This window comes from Cervus canadensis, chromosome 1 (assembly GCF_019320065.1).
Source record: "Cervus canadensis isolate Bull #8, Minnesota chromosome 1, ASM1932006v1, whole genome shotgun sequence".
NCBI lineage: Eukaryota > Metazoa > Chordata > Mammalia > Artiodactyla > Cervidae > Cervus > Cervus canadensis.
The window spans coordinates 36,837,165-36,852,507 of NC_057386.1; the positions used below are offsets into that span (position 1 = coordinate 36,837,165).

Consider the following 15,343-nt stretch of genomic DNA (forward strand, 5'->3'; position numbering starts at 1 on the left):
ATGACTTCTCTTTCAATACCGTCTTCTAAAATACAATCAAATAGTTCAGTGAAACGAAATGTCATGACACAATAAAAGTTCTGCAGCTCTGTATGAGTTCGACAGAAAATCAACAATTTTGACACTGATGACCACATCTTTATTACCTTTAGAGATGCCTACATCTCAATAAATGCTGAAATGTGTATCTTGAAACATTAAGCAATTTTATAATCTTGGTTTAATTTCACAAATGAAATATGTTTTATTTACTATTACTATTTTGACAAGTCTAACATTAACAACAGAAAATACCAGTACCTCCTACAGTATGTGTGCTTAGTCTCTAGGTCATGTCTGACTCTTTGCAACCCCATGGACTGTAATTATCTTTTATTTTGGAATGATCAAAATATGATGCATTCTACTGAATGAAATAGTTCAATTAAAAGCTTTCAAAGAATAAAAAGATTAAATATAACACAAACTGAGAATACTTTAATCTTCCTTTGAAGACTCAGAAGGGATCATATTCTATCACCCCAAGGAAATATAAAGGCAGCAGAACCTCAAAACAAGCTAGATGAAAGCAACATATTAAGTGTATGTCTAAATATATACTTATATTTATAGTCAATGAAAATATAGTTTAACATAAAAAAAAATTTGAAATTGAAAGGGTATGAACTACAGTTATAGTCTCATTTCAGTCCCAGCACTCAATTCATACATTTTGCCTTTGTTGCCAAGTATGAAGAGATTCTAATTCACACAGGTAGCAGTGTACTCCTATGTATAGATATAATTTTAGTTTGTAGTGAAGTACAGATGTTTACTCTTTTTTTAAGGGCCAGGACAGAGTCACTTTCTAACAGACACTAAATATATACAATGTTAAAATACATGCAAAGAAAAAACTTGAATCCCTCAAATAACAAGAGGTTTAGTTTTCTGAAGCGAAAGTGAAGTTGCTCAGTCTTATCCGACTCTTTGTGACCACATGGACAGTAGCTTAAAAGATTCCACTGTCCAAGGGATTTTCCAGGCAAGAATACTGGAGTGGGTTGCCATTTCCTTCTGCAGATCTTCCCGACCTAGGGATTGAACCCTGGTCTCCCGCATTGTAGGCAGACGCTTTACTGTCTGAGCCACCAGGGAAGTCTTTTCTAAAGCAAAACACAGCTTAAAAATATAGTAACAAAAAGACATGAAGGAACATCAAAATGCATGCTGAAAAAAGTCATTCTGAAAAGCCTCATACCATGTGATTTCAACTTTCCAGAAATGGCAAAACTAGAGTAAAAAGATGGGTGGTTTCCAGGAGCTTTGGAGAGAGCAATGGACAAGCAATCACGGGGAAGTTTTAGGGCAGTGACACTGTCTACAGGTAAAGGGGGATTTAAGAGAAGGGTTAAGGGAATTAGCTTTACATGTGCCAGCCAGAATTAGCCAACAAAGACAAACAATAAATTATCCAAAAAAGGCCTGAGATGACTTGAGGAAGATTTAGCTCACCTAAGAAGGACCTGGAAAACGAAGAGGTAAAATGCCCCAAGAGCATGCTAATCAGGTAGAAACGTGCACTAAGACAGCACACTGAATTTCAAGCTATTCCAGCTTCATAGCTCCTTCCACAAAACAGAACTATACTCAAAAATGCCACACAGGACCCATGCAAATTTTCTTAAGAGAAGAGGAAAAGTAGCAAAGCCAGTAAAATAGAGGAAAGCATGCTATACAGAGAAAGAATAACCCCTGGAAGCAGCAGAAAATTATAGATGAACACTCTATACTTTCAAAAAAACAAAAAACAAAAAACTAAGGTAACATAAAACTGAAAATAAAAGGAATCCAAAAGACACAATACAAAATAACCAAATATACTAAGAGAAAAAAAAAAGAACGTCCAGGGACGTCCCTGGCAGTCCAGTGGTTAGGACTCCCATGCTTCCACTGCAAGGGGACAGGAATTCAACCCATGATCAGGGGAACTAGGATCCTGCAATGCCACACAGCCAAACCAACCAAACCAACCAAACCTAGCTTGGGGAACATGAGCAAGTGCACAGATACTGTGGGTACCCAGGCAGAAAAGCAAAAGAAAATAGGCTGACCTAACACTTCTCCATTGCAACCTATAATGTCAGAGAATAATAATCATCTATAGTTACTTTGTTTAGAAGAAAATCCATTCAATTTTTACTTTTTATTTACACAAAAAATAAATATATTTTGTCTTCAAAATACTGAAACAATACTGGCACACATCTTCATTCTACATTTACCCAATTTCATTCTTCTCTTCAGAAGTAACCACGCTTAACACTTCAGGCCTTTATCTTGCATCTACACAGATACAGGCACAAAAGAAATGCACAGTTGTGTGTGGGGGTATTTAGCAGAAATGTATTATACCATCTATTTAGCAACCAGGTTATATGACTTATCAAAAGATCTTATAGACATCTTTATGTGTAGAGACACACATAAATATATCATATTTTTAAGCTACTGTTGACTCTGTTCGATTTCCTATGCAGATGCTATCACCTACAAACACACTTGGTCTCCTTCCTTTCCTATAGTTCTAATACTTTTTGTTGTCTCCCTGCATTGGCTAGAATCTCAAATACAAATTTAAAAGGTAGCAGGAACATAGGAACTCTGAACTTGCTCTATACGTTAATGGAAATGCACTTGATATTTCTAATGTCTGCTGTAGATTTCTGGCAACAAGCCTTAATCAAATTAAATAAATATTCAATTTCTTATTTTCTAAGCAATTTCTAACAATAAGGATTGGGTATTAAGAATACCATTTCTATATTCTCTGGACTGACCACAATTTTTTCTCCTGTTTATTAATATATATTATTAATTATACTAACAGGTTTCTAAATACTGAAAAACCTTTACATTCTTGCAATAAATCATACTTGGCCATAATTAATTTTTTTCATATACTATCAGCTTCAGTTGTTGTATTTCTTTATATCTGAGTTCATGTAAGAATTAGCATGTAGTGTTCTTTATTATTTTCCTCTTGCTTGCTGTTGCTGTCAGGGTTATTCCACCCTACTAAAATGAATTCCTAAGTTTTCCACCTTTTCCTATGTTCTGGAAGAGACTGCATAATCTGGGAAGTTACTGGTCCTTAAAGACTTGACAGGAAGTCTAGCCTTGAAAATCACCTGGACTTGAAGTCTGTACCTATTTTTATCATTTCCTCTATAATCAAGATTCAAATTTTCTAACTTCTAAACAAATCTGATCACATATATTTTCCTAGAGAATCACTCAGGTCATTCAGATCTTCAAACTTAATAGACCATTCTCATAATTTTGAAAATCACCTGACTTCATTTTATGTTGCCTTTTTCATTATTGTTCATTTGTGTCTTTTCTCTTTCATTTTAGTCTATTTTTAAAGTTAGTTTTTAATTTTACCTGTCAAATTACCAAGCTACATCTTCTATTTCATTAATGTCTGCTTTTTATTAATTCTTTCTCTCTGCTTCCTTTAGGCTTATTTTTCTTTTTCTTGAAAGTTCATTTCTCTTTTTTATAAAGATTCATTAAAGACTATCTAATTTTCTGTATGCTATGTGGGCTATATATCCTACAGGTTTTTGATGTGAGTACCCTATTATTGATTTCTTCACTTCCTAAGGTTCATTTTGCTCTCTCTACTCCAGTTATCTAGAAGTATTTATTTTAAATGCTCAGATGGATAGATTGCATTTTTACAGTGTTATGATCAGCAAATGAGGCCTATGTGATTTCTGCTTTTTTGTAATTTAAGATTTTCTTTGCAATCTAAAACATGGCAATTTTCTCCCTTAATACTTTTAACTGAGTGGGAAAAATGTATAATCTAAAAATTCTTCACTTTTTACTTATTCATTTTGGGAGCAAAAAAAGTATTATCTGGCATGCAAAGATCCACAGAGGTTCATCTATAAGTCCATCTTGAAAAGGTACATAATGACAAAATCAACCCAACAGCTCTTGATGAAAGTCAAAGAAGAGAGTGAAAAAATTGGCTTAAAGCTCAACATTCAGAAAAGTAAGATCATGGCACCCCCCATCACTTCATGGCAAATAGATGGGGAAACAGTGGAAACAGTGGCCGACTTTATGGGCTCCAAAATCACTGCAGATGGTGATTGCAGCCATGAAATTAAAAGACGCTTACTCCTTGGAAGCAAAGTTATGACCAACCTAGACAGCATATTACAAGGCAGAGACATTACTTTGCCAACAAAGGTCCGTCTAGTCAAGGCTATGGTTTTTCCAGGGGTCATGTATGGATGTGAGAGTTGGGCTATAAAGAAGGCTGAGGCTGAAGAATTGATGCTTTTGAACTGTGGTGTTGGAGAAGACTCGAGAGTCCCTTGGACTGCAAGGAGATCCGACCAGTCCATCCTAAAGGATATCAGTCCTGGGTGTTCATTGGAAGGACTGACGTTGAAGCTGAAACTCCAATACTTTGGCCACCTAATGCGAAGAGCTGACTCACTGGAAAAGACCCTGATGCTGGGAAAGATTGAGGGCAGGAAGAGAAGGGGACGACAGAGGATGAAATGGTTAGATGGCATCACTGAACTCAATGGACATGGGTTTGGGTGGACCCCAGGAGCTGGTGATGGACAGGAAAGGCTGGCGTGCTGCAGTTCATGGGGTCACAAAGAGTCAGATATGACTAAGTGACTGAACTGAACTCAACAGAGTAATCAAAATAAGAATATAAGAATGGTCCAAACTCATCAAATTTTACATATTAAACATGTACAGTTATTTATATATCAACTATACTTCAATATAGGTGTTAAAAAATACAATAGGAAAGCTGTTGCACGAAAGAATTAGGGAGTGAACATCAGATCAAACAGTACAAATATCATCAACCACGACAACATAAAAATAACAGACTCCTTTCATCTTCTATGGGGGAGAATCAATGCATAACATTTGATAAAGAAATAGAGGTATAAGATGTATAAAAGTTGCTATTAGATGAACCAGCAACAGATAGTAAACATTTCCAAACTCATAGCAAGGGTGACAAAAAATACTAAAAACAGGCTGTAAAGTATAATTCTATCTTATAAATCTTAAGGAGAACAAAGATGTTCATGCATTTTTTGTAAAAATATGAAAATATCTTAAAAATTATATAGGGGTTATGGTGGCCACTTCTCCAAAGTGGGACTGAGAAAGTGGGGGTTTAGGTTTACATTTTGACATATGTTACTTTTGGTAATGGAATTTTGTCTAATGAATAGTGAATTTAAAGTCAGAAAACTACCTCTGTTACTCGCTGTAAAATTGGATCATTTTCATTTCTCCCACCCTTGATTTATCTAAAAGATGCCTGTCATATCCACATAGTTTCATGTTATTACTCATGTTTATATGCCCCAGAGTAGTAAGAACACACAATACACATTTGCTAGGTTGAATCACAAATTATGTTTCAAGTTTCTAAAAAAATTTCATTTCCATTCCAAAAAAACCTAAAAGAATTTTATAGTCTAACTGCTAGCCAACCTTTAGAAATGCTAAAATGTTACAAAGGCCAACTGAGATGCCAAAATTTATCTTACTTGTAAGAGGCACATAAACATTTATTTCTTGCTATCATAGTAAATATGTGTTCAGATCATTTTCAAAAACAGGAAAAAAAGCAAAACCCTTCATTTTACTTCCTTCCTAAAAACTGGAGGACACTAAATCCATATCCTAAATTTATATTTAGATCTGTGGGACAAATCTGCTTTGCTTGATTAATACTTTTAAGTCAGTTCTTATCTCAAATTCTGTAAAAACTTAGCCACCTGAAATTAGATTCTTTCTTTCTCAACTGATTTTTAGACAAATTAAAAGCTCTATTCTTGGCCATAATTTAAATAGTCATCCTGATTATGAGGGTGATAAGCAAGACTTGCAGTCAGCTCTCACAAGTTATTTAGAAGAAAAGAATCTTCTACCTAAAGAAATAAAAATCTATCTAAAGAAAAGACAGAAACAAGAATGATTAAAAACCAGATATACCTTCTATAAGATCAAAGTATATATGCAAGGTCACTCATTACAATATTCTTTGCAATTACAAAACAGTGGAAACTACCTATATGTTCAAACATGGAAGAATGGTTGAAAAACTGGTGTATAAACAGTGGAGTACTATCCAGCTATTGGAGGGGTGGGGGAAGAGGAGGATTTCTATGAACTGACATGACTGAGTTCCAGGAGACACTGTTAAGTGAATAAAAGTAAAATGCAAAAGAGAACATACAGTATGCTACCCTTTTAACTATGAAAGAAGGGAGAAACAAGAAAACATATATAATAAAGATGGGAAGCAGGTGCAATGTAAAACACAGAAACAGGAAAAACTATTAACAGAACAGATGTACCCAATTGTATTTCAAATGAATGAAGAAGGAGAGAAAACACAAAACAAAATGAATCTACGTAACTTACACACTATTTCATTATATACTCTCAGTCTTCAGTAGAACGGAGAGGGGAAGAACTACATTCAAACTCTGGACCCTTTCCAGGAGATTTTTCACTGGTATGAGCATAATAATAATTCTGAAACTGTTTTAGAAGCATTACAGTCCTTTCAGAGGACAGCAGCAATGTCTGGAAATATTTTTGGTTGTGGCATCTAGTGGGCAAAAGCTAGGGATGTTGCTAAACAACCAAACATGTACAGGACAGCCCCCACAGCAAAGAATTACTCAGCCCAAAATGTCAACTGTGCAAAGACTGAGAAACCTTAGCACAAATATGAGCTAGGGAGTCTGTATATGTGTTAATACATATACCTATTTCCTAGATCTGTCTACTTAAAGGGCCCTGAAGCAAAGACATCCCTAGTAATGAGTACACTTAATGCCCATTATCTTGATCTCAAATACCACTCAGCTGGTAAAGAATCTACCTGCAATGCAGGAGACCTTGGTTCGATCCCTGGATTGGGAAGATCCCCTGCAGAAGGAAAAGGCTACCCACTCCAGTATTCTGGCCTGCAGAATTCCATGGCTGTATATAGTCCATGGGGTCAGAAAGACTTGGACACGACTGAGCGACTTTCACTAAGAAGAACCAGGGCTTCTTGGAGCAATGGCTGATTCGAGGGTTAAGGCAAACCCTTGTTAAGGTAAACAAATTGTTGAGGTAAACAATAAGCCTGGAACATCCTATTATCCTAGAAAGTAAGGCAGTGCTTACAAAAAACGATAGGGGCACATAAAAGAGCAAACTGAAGAGGTTCCTACGGGAAATCTGTGACAATTCAAGCACCAAAATAGTGCAATAGTAATGAAAGATAAACAACTGGAAATTTAAGAACCCGTGAATTAATGCCAATAATGAAAAGACACATACATAAAAGAAGGAAAAAGAAGGTGCACTGATTACAGTAAAATGCTGAGCGCTGACTAATAAATACAGAATGAGTAGCGGTGTTAGAAAATCATCACTTTACAACCACTGTAGTAAAGAATCATTCAGGCAAGAATCATCAATGGATGTTAAATCTAGGGGAGAAAGAGCGATAGGAAGAAGAATGTCTGCATCATCTTAAAGAGTCTCTGCACTTATTTGCTGACGAGGAAACAACAGTAACTATACAACGGAGACAACAGGCACTGAGACTGAGGGAGCAGAGTTAACACCATCACTGAGGGGCAGAGGACACTGTATGCGCCTAGATATGATATTCTGACAGGAGGACAAAGTTATTTATGTAGTATTCTGTCCAAGAATGCATAGACTGGATCTAATTATGAGGAAAGAAACATAAAATGAGAAACACTCTATTTTGGGAAAAAAAAAAAAAAGACTTCCCTGTTGGTCCAACGGTTAAGACTCCATGCTCCCGACACAGGGGGCATGGGTCCCCTGGTCAGGGAACTAAGATGCCACATGCCACAGGATGCAGTCAAAAAAGAAACTAAAAGACTCACAAATAACAAATGCTGGCAAGGTTATGGAGAAAAGGGAACCCTCAAACACTGTTGGTGGGAATGTAAATTGGTACAGCCAATGTGGAAAATTGCATGGAGGTTTCTCAAAAAACTAAAAATAGAACTATCACATAACCCAGCAATTCCACTCCAAAAACACTAACTCAAAAAGATATATGCACTCCAATGTTCACAGTAGCATTACTGACAACTGCCAAGGTATGGAAGCAACCTGTCCACCAACAGATGAATGGGTAAAGATGATGTGGTATATATACAGTGGAATAATACTCAGCCCAAAAAAGGAAAACCTTGCCATTTGCAGCAACATGGACAGACTTGGAGGGCACTACGCAGTCAAATACTGTGTGATATCACTTATATGTGGAATCTGAAAAAATACAACAAACTAGTGAATGAAACAAACAAAAAAAAAAGGAAGTACACTCACACAGAGAATATGCCAGTGGTTGGTCATCAGTGGGGCGAGGCAAAAGGGGTTATCATGGAAGTATATGAAATTGTATGTGTGAAACATCTGAAAACTGTGAAGCACTACAGAATTTAAAGAATCTCTCATTCAACAAGGAAAATTTTAAAGACTACTCAAAAATATTAATGCCATAAAAGACAAAGAAAGAATGAGGAAATGTTCCAGATTAAATGAGATTAAAGAGACATGACAACTAAATAAACCCAATCCTGGACTTCATGGTATATCAGAGAGGGGGAAAAAAATGCTACAAATGATATTATTGGTCCAAGCAACAAAACTCAAGTACATTAAATAAAAAGTGACAGTGTTAAATTTTACTGAAGTTGCTGTTTTATAGAAGAGTATAGTTATTCTTAGAAACTGCACAATGAAGTATCTGGGGGCAAAGGTCCTTCTTGCATGCAATTTACTCTCAAATGGTTTTTAAAAAACTACACATGGCTAGGGTGCAAATGATAGAGCAAATGGTAAAAAAAAAATAACAGGCGAATTTGGATAAAACATATAGTAAGTATTCTTTGTACTAATGCTACAACTTTTCTATAAATCTGAAATTATTTCCAAATGAAGTTTTTTAAAACTCACAGGAAAATCCTAAAAAAACCTAGAATATGAAGTTAAAATGTTCCCCCAATGCTCCTCATCTATAAAAACAAAATGCTATAAAATATGGGATGCTTTAAGACACTATAAAATAGTAGTCACATAATTTCATGCTGTTTTCATTAATGCTCTTGCATTAACTATATTAGCCACTTCATAAAGTTCATATACAATAGCCACTGGATGATAAAAGATGAAAAACATAGTAAGACAAAAAGGAAAGGCATCAGCAGTGACAGTAACATAAAAGATTTCATTTTTCTACTACATGGATTCCAGACAAAAAAAAAATTTGAAGTGCTTTGAAGCATCTACCTTCCTATTGAACATAAGATAGTTAAGACAAGGTTAGAATAAAACTTATCGCAAATAACTTACTTGTTTTCTCTGCTTCAAAAGTACACATGATAATGTCAAAAGGGTAAATAACACTATGTCAGAATAAGACCCAGTTCTAATAGACCAAATAGCCCAAACCAGTATTTGAACTCTCATAACAGTTTTAATTTAGAATACATCTCTCAAAGCTGTATTTTAATCTACTACCTTGTCTTTTATGAGAGGATTTAAGTAAAAAAAACAAAAAAACACAAAACAGAGAAACTTACAGTTCATCTCGTTGTCTCTGGGACAGCACCATTTTGGCTGTAATATCAAGCTTATTTGATATAGTGGTATGTCCCTCCTCCGGAAAATCAAAAAGCTTTGCAATCCCTGGATTTATAATTAAATAAGCCACTAAGTGGCTTCCAAGCAGGGGAAAATGATTCTTTCACAAGTGAATCCAACGTGTAACCAGGAGATATTCAACAAGTAAGGTTCATTCCACCTAAGGAGAGAGAGAGAAAGATTATTTCTTTCACTTAGAATTTAAATTATTTTTAAATTATTACGTGCTGTATGCACTATCAAAGGTGAGGTTTACCATGATGGTAATATGAATACCAGGTGATGTTTTTTAACCTACTGTGAAAATCAATGCCAAAACAGTCATTTTATGCATTTTAAATGATCTTTAACAGTTAACTGAGCCAAAACAACACTATTCAATTTTATTGAATTTCAAATATTAACATATAACTTTTAGAGAAGAAAACACTTTTTCCTTAAGGACAAAAACAAATTTTCTAGTTTACAAAAAGTATTACCTGAAAAAAGTAACAAATATAAATATTGCACAAACTGCCCACAAGTCAAAGGTTCTAACCATAAAGTAAATTCAAGATTGAATGTTAGCAACTAGTAATCTTACAATAGCTGATATTATTTATAATGTAAATAAACTATTTAGCTAATCTAATGCCCTCTTAACCAATACATTTAATCAAGAAATAATTTAGCATTGCTCAATGCTTAAGAAGTATGTATTTAAACTGAATGGAGTACATACTTCTTTGTAATCAAACAACCCAATTCCCTAATCTTGTTAATATTTCAGAGCCCTTTTTATACCTGCAACACATGATCAGTTCAATGAGAATAAATGTAGGTAAAAGAAAAATCAAGAATTATTTCTTCAAGAATTATTCTTCAAATCTCCTCTATTTTTTTAAAGTCTAAGTACAGTCTGTCTTAATACACTGTATAAATATAGCTAGACAAAACAATGTCCCTTCAATTAAAAATACGTAAATCTGGAAAAAAACATGGAAGGATCTCATTATCACACCAACTATTTACTATCAATCTTACTAACATAAAACATTAGAACAAGCATATGAAAACAAAAGTATGTGATATCCTGAAAAAAAAAAAATAGCTAGACAGAATTTCCACTGTAATTGGGAAATATAGTTGACACTTGAACAAGACTGGTTTGAACTGCATGGGTCAACACAGGTTTGAACACTCAAATTTTAGCCTCACTTTTCTAAGTCTTAATTGTCACACCAAGCCAAACCACCTAGGAACTCATATATTCCAACAAGAAGGTTCAATAGGATTATCTTACATTGGTGACAATGTGAACTGTCTACAGATTTCTATTATCTGGGACAACAGTAACCCACTGACAGAGCATTAATCACATAAATCACAGTAAAAAAGAAGCAGCAAAAATGAAAAAACTCCACAATATTTTTTTTTTAAACTCCACAATATTATGTACGTTACAAGGTTCAGTTTAACTATGGAGAGACTACCTCTAGACAAAAAAAGCAAATTAACGTACAAGAATTACAACAGTAAAAGAATACTAGCATGACCTAATCAGGATAAAACCAAGATATAAAGAAATCATTGAATATAATAGTGTACTGCACAAATTTATCCATTCAACATACACTAAACACAATGAACCAGGCATCATGTTTAATGAGGGAAAAGAAAAGACTTCTTGGTCTTTACACTGAAGAAGTTACAGTCTTCTGGAAGAGTCAGCCAAGCAGTTAAAACTGTGTGAAATGTGTGACAAGTATTTCCAAATAGCAGATGATGATGATTCAACATAAAGCTGAAGATAATAAGCAGAGGCTAGGTCAGAAAACAAGCTCTGGTCTTTACAATATATCCTAGGAATAATGGGGAGCCCCTCCTTTTTTTTAAAAGAAAAATCACTCTTGTTTTTATAGTGAAGAAGGACCATAAAGACGGGAAAGGAAGAAACCAGGTAAGATGTTTGCAGCAATGAAGATGGAGATCTACACTAGAATAGCAGCAGTAAAGAGAACTAGAAGGGTGAGAGTAAAAGGTCAGTCAAGGAGTCAACTCAAAAACTTCTAGGTTAGAAACAAGCTGAAATAAGTAGAACTATACGTGAAGGGATGAAGAAGTGTGAATCATTCCATCTTTAGATATGTCAGCTCTAAAAAGAACCAACCTAAGGGGGAATAAAAGATTTGTTACTTACCTGCTTAGAGATGGTATAATTAGACTAGACCCAGGCAGAGCAACACCAACACTTAAGAGTCTACAACAGAGGCTGATAGGAAGCAATTAAAGAGGTAAAAGTAAAAAGGAGAGGGAACATATCACAAGTCAATATGGGAATATTTCAAGAAGAGACAACCAACAGTACCCAAAGTTACCCAACTGTCAAGCAAAATAAGGTATGAAATGGGTCTGTTTCACTCGTTATAGAGCTCACGGATAACCCTGCTGAGAATGATTTCAGTAAAATGGCTAAGAGCATGGTTCAGCACTGCAAAACCCATAATCAAACGGGCTGATGAATACACAAAGATGAAGTAAAGATGGTTACCAAAAATATCTTAGAAACAGATGGAAATATTGAAAAGCAGTTTTTATGGGCTATTGTTTTTCTCAACCTAGCAAGATGCTTAAATGTTAATGGTGGAAGGAAAAAAAGACACAGGAGAAATAAAGGAATGAATAATTTTAGTATCACCATTTTCACCACCTAATTAACCAAAGGCAAACAAAGAAACAACCAGACACAATGTATCCCCTGACAGAATAACACCACACACCTATAAGGTATTCTTGTCACAAAATCAAATCTGAATCTGTTCAAGTCTCCGGCTCCAACTATCAATTACCAAGAAGCATAAAGGGCAGAAGAATATGTTAAAAACACCACAGGGATATAACCAGTAAAATCCAGACTTTGAAAAACCCTATAAAATAAATGACCCAGTTTCTTCAAATAAATTCCAAGGAAACTGAGAGAGACAGAGAGTGAGCTGGAAAGGGAAAGCTACAGATGAAAGGAGGTAACTGACATAACCACTGGAATACACTGACCTTACTTAGATCTAAATGTTCTTCTAAGTATAAAATAAACAATTTTTGTAAAACAAACCAATTAAACATTTGGGGATATCTGAACACTGACTGAATGTCTAATGATACTAAAGAATAACTGTGAGTGTTTCATGGGATAACAGTATTGTGATTATTTTTAAGTCATTTAAAAATATACAATGAAAATTTTATCAGTAGAATGATATGTCTGGGATTTGTTTCAAAAAATTTTGGAAGAGTGGATGGAGGAATATATATGAAAAAAATACTAGCTTTGAGTTGATAACTGTTGAAGCTGGGTAATAGGTACATGAATGGTAATTTTCTCTACTTTCATTTATGGGTCTGAAGTTTTCCATATTAAAAAAAAATCAGAATAGAGAAATACTCAATGGGAGGAGGAGGAAGAAAACAGAATGAGAGATCTAGATACAAAGATGACTTACCTCTTCTACTGTATTATGAAGGAGAAAAACATGAAATCTTTTTATTTCAAGAAAATAGGAAATGAGGTCACTTGCTGGGTAGGGGGAGTGAAGAAGAAGGCATTAAGAGGCTTGAAACAGCTGCTATGAAGAAAGAGGGCAAAAAAAACACAACAGGAAGTACAGGATGGACATTTTTAAGATTGGAGACCAGGAACTTTTGGTGGTGACAATCTTACAAACATGTGACTTTTCTTTAGCAGTTGTCTGGCTACAGACACAGAAAAGTCACACATTTAGAGATCTAGGATTGGGTTAAAGGTTTACAGGGTATGTGTGATGAATGCATAACGAGCAGACTGGAAACAATGGATCAAAGAGCCTAAGCGCCACTGTGCAGAAAGCGAAAACTGAAAAGGCAAACAGAGCAGAGGGACGTAGAAAGCAGAGTTTGCTCCTTCCCAGGAGACCACTTGAAAGGGGATGTGTCAGGGAGTGGGATGATTAAATTTGAAATGTCTCAATTTGCTAATTAAAATATATGCTCTTATTTACTACTATAGGTTAATAATATTTTCATTACAACAATTTATGATCAATCTATATTTGTAACCAACAGTACAAATAAACTAGGCAGTATTTTCACACAACCTGGGAAGGAGTCCTAAATCTTTTGGGGAGTCACTAAATTCGTTTGACAGTGTGATGAAGAGGCAAAACCTCTTCCCTCAAAAAAGCACATATGAAGATAAAATATTATTAATACATACATGGATTTTAAGGGGGTTCACAAATCCTTCCAAAGTCAACATAATGAGTGAAAAGACATCATTTTTTTTTTACTTATTATTTTTGAAATATATTTTGGCAGTACTCCAACAATCCCCTCTAAGCTACTTGTATATATCACAAACATATTTCAAAGAAGAGTTTGGTTTATCTATTAGCATGCATGTCAATATCCAGACACTCTTAGAGATCAGATCTGTGCTGCCTGAGCACTAGAAACAGAGGCTTCTTCAGTATGTTTTTTGGAATGCAGAATTCTTAAGCACTCTATACTCTAACACAACATAAAGTTTTCTGATATACCAAAGCAACTCTCCTAGACAACATTGTTTATTATGGCTTAGGTAAGTACCTCACCACAGAAAGAAAAAGGGGAAAAGTAAAAAAAGAAAACAGGAAATAGAGTATTAAAAAATAATCTTAGTGACTGAATTACTAATTTAAGTTCCTCTCATTTTGTTTCAGTGTGTTAATAACATAGGTTTCACACTTATCAAAACTTTTATAAAATACTATTTCATCAATAACCTATTCTGTACACTGTTTCTTGCTAAGTAGGAGTTTATGAAACAGGGGAAAACAATATAGACTATAAAGGATGTACATGAGGGAAAACATAAACAGCCAATTACATGTTAACAGTAGAGGCGTACTGACATAAAGAATGCTGTCAGGTTTACTTATTATTAATATTAGATGTAGAAGAGTTTAAGAAATTCACCTAAGACTTTTACACTAAGGGATTACCAAGGGTTCCTGGTCTCACGAAACTGTCACTCAGCAATGCAGATTACCTACCTTCCTTGAACAGCAGGTTACAGTTCCTAACCCTAATACAAATAATACAGTCCAGATACAGCAATGAGGAAAGACAGAAGCTATTGTCAAGGATTACTGAGTGCCTTTTCCTACTAGCTTTCTAGAGTTAAATAAAAATCTCCTGTTTGCCAATAAATTATGCTTCATGAGAAATGAAACTTGTCATCTCCCAAAACAAGGTCCTGGCTCCTTGGATAAAAATTTTTTTCACTTTTTCTGTCTTCTCCTCCCCTCACCATCCCCAAATTGTGTGCATCATCAAAATCATCCTGATTTCTGTATAATTAACCCAACAGAACATACACATATATGTTCTGATTTGCAAAGTCCTCACTGAACAGAAGTAAAAAGGAGGACCATCACTCATCCATTTAAATAGTGGTGGACATATAGGGTGTGCCAGCAAATTCTCCATCACTTCCACCAAGTAATGCTCGGTATCATGGCACCAAACATGAGGTTACTACTGGTTTCTCTAAGTTCTCAGTATTTGACTTTGACTATTATTCTATGTAAAAACAGTTTTAAACTACATCATTAATGCTATACTG

General features: G+C 34.9%; 1 protein-coding gene across 2 annotated transcripts in view; it reads right to left on the bottom strand.

Annotated features, from left to right (window-relative positions):
• PAFAH1B1 (platelet activating factor acetylhydrolase 1b regulatory subunit 1) overlaps positions 1-15,343 on the bottom strand; it is a 64,707-nt gene that overhangs the window by 26,493 nt on the left and 22,871 nt on the right. For both annotated transcript variants that reach the window (XM_043478045.1, XM_043478054.1), the window contains exon 2: positions 9,666-9,886. In XM_043478045.1, the coding sequence (XP_043333980.1) occupies positions 9,666-9,697 (32 nt within the window). In that variant the 5' untranslated portion in view covers positions 9,698-9,886. The remainder of the gene's footprint in view (positions 1-9,665; positions 9,887-15,343) is intronic.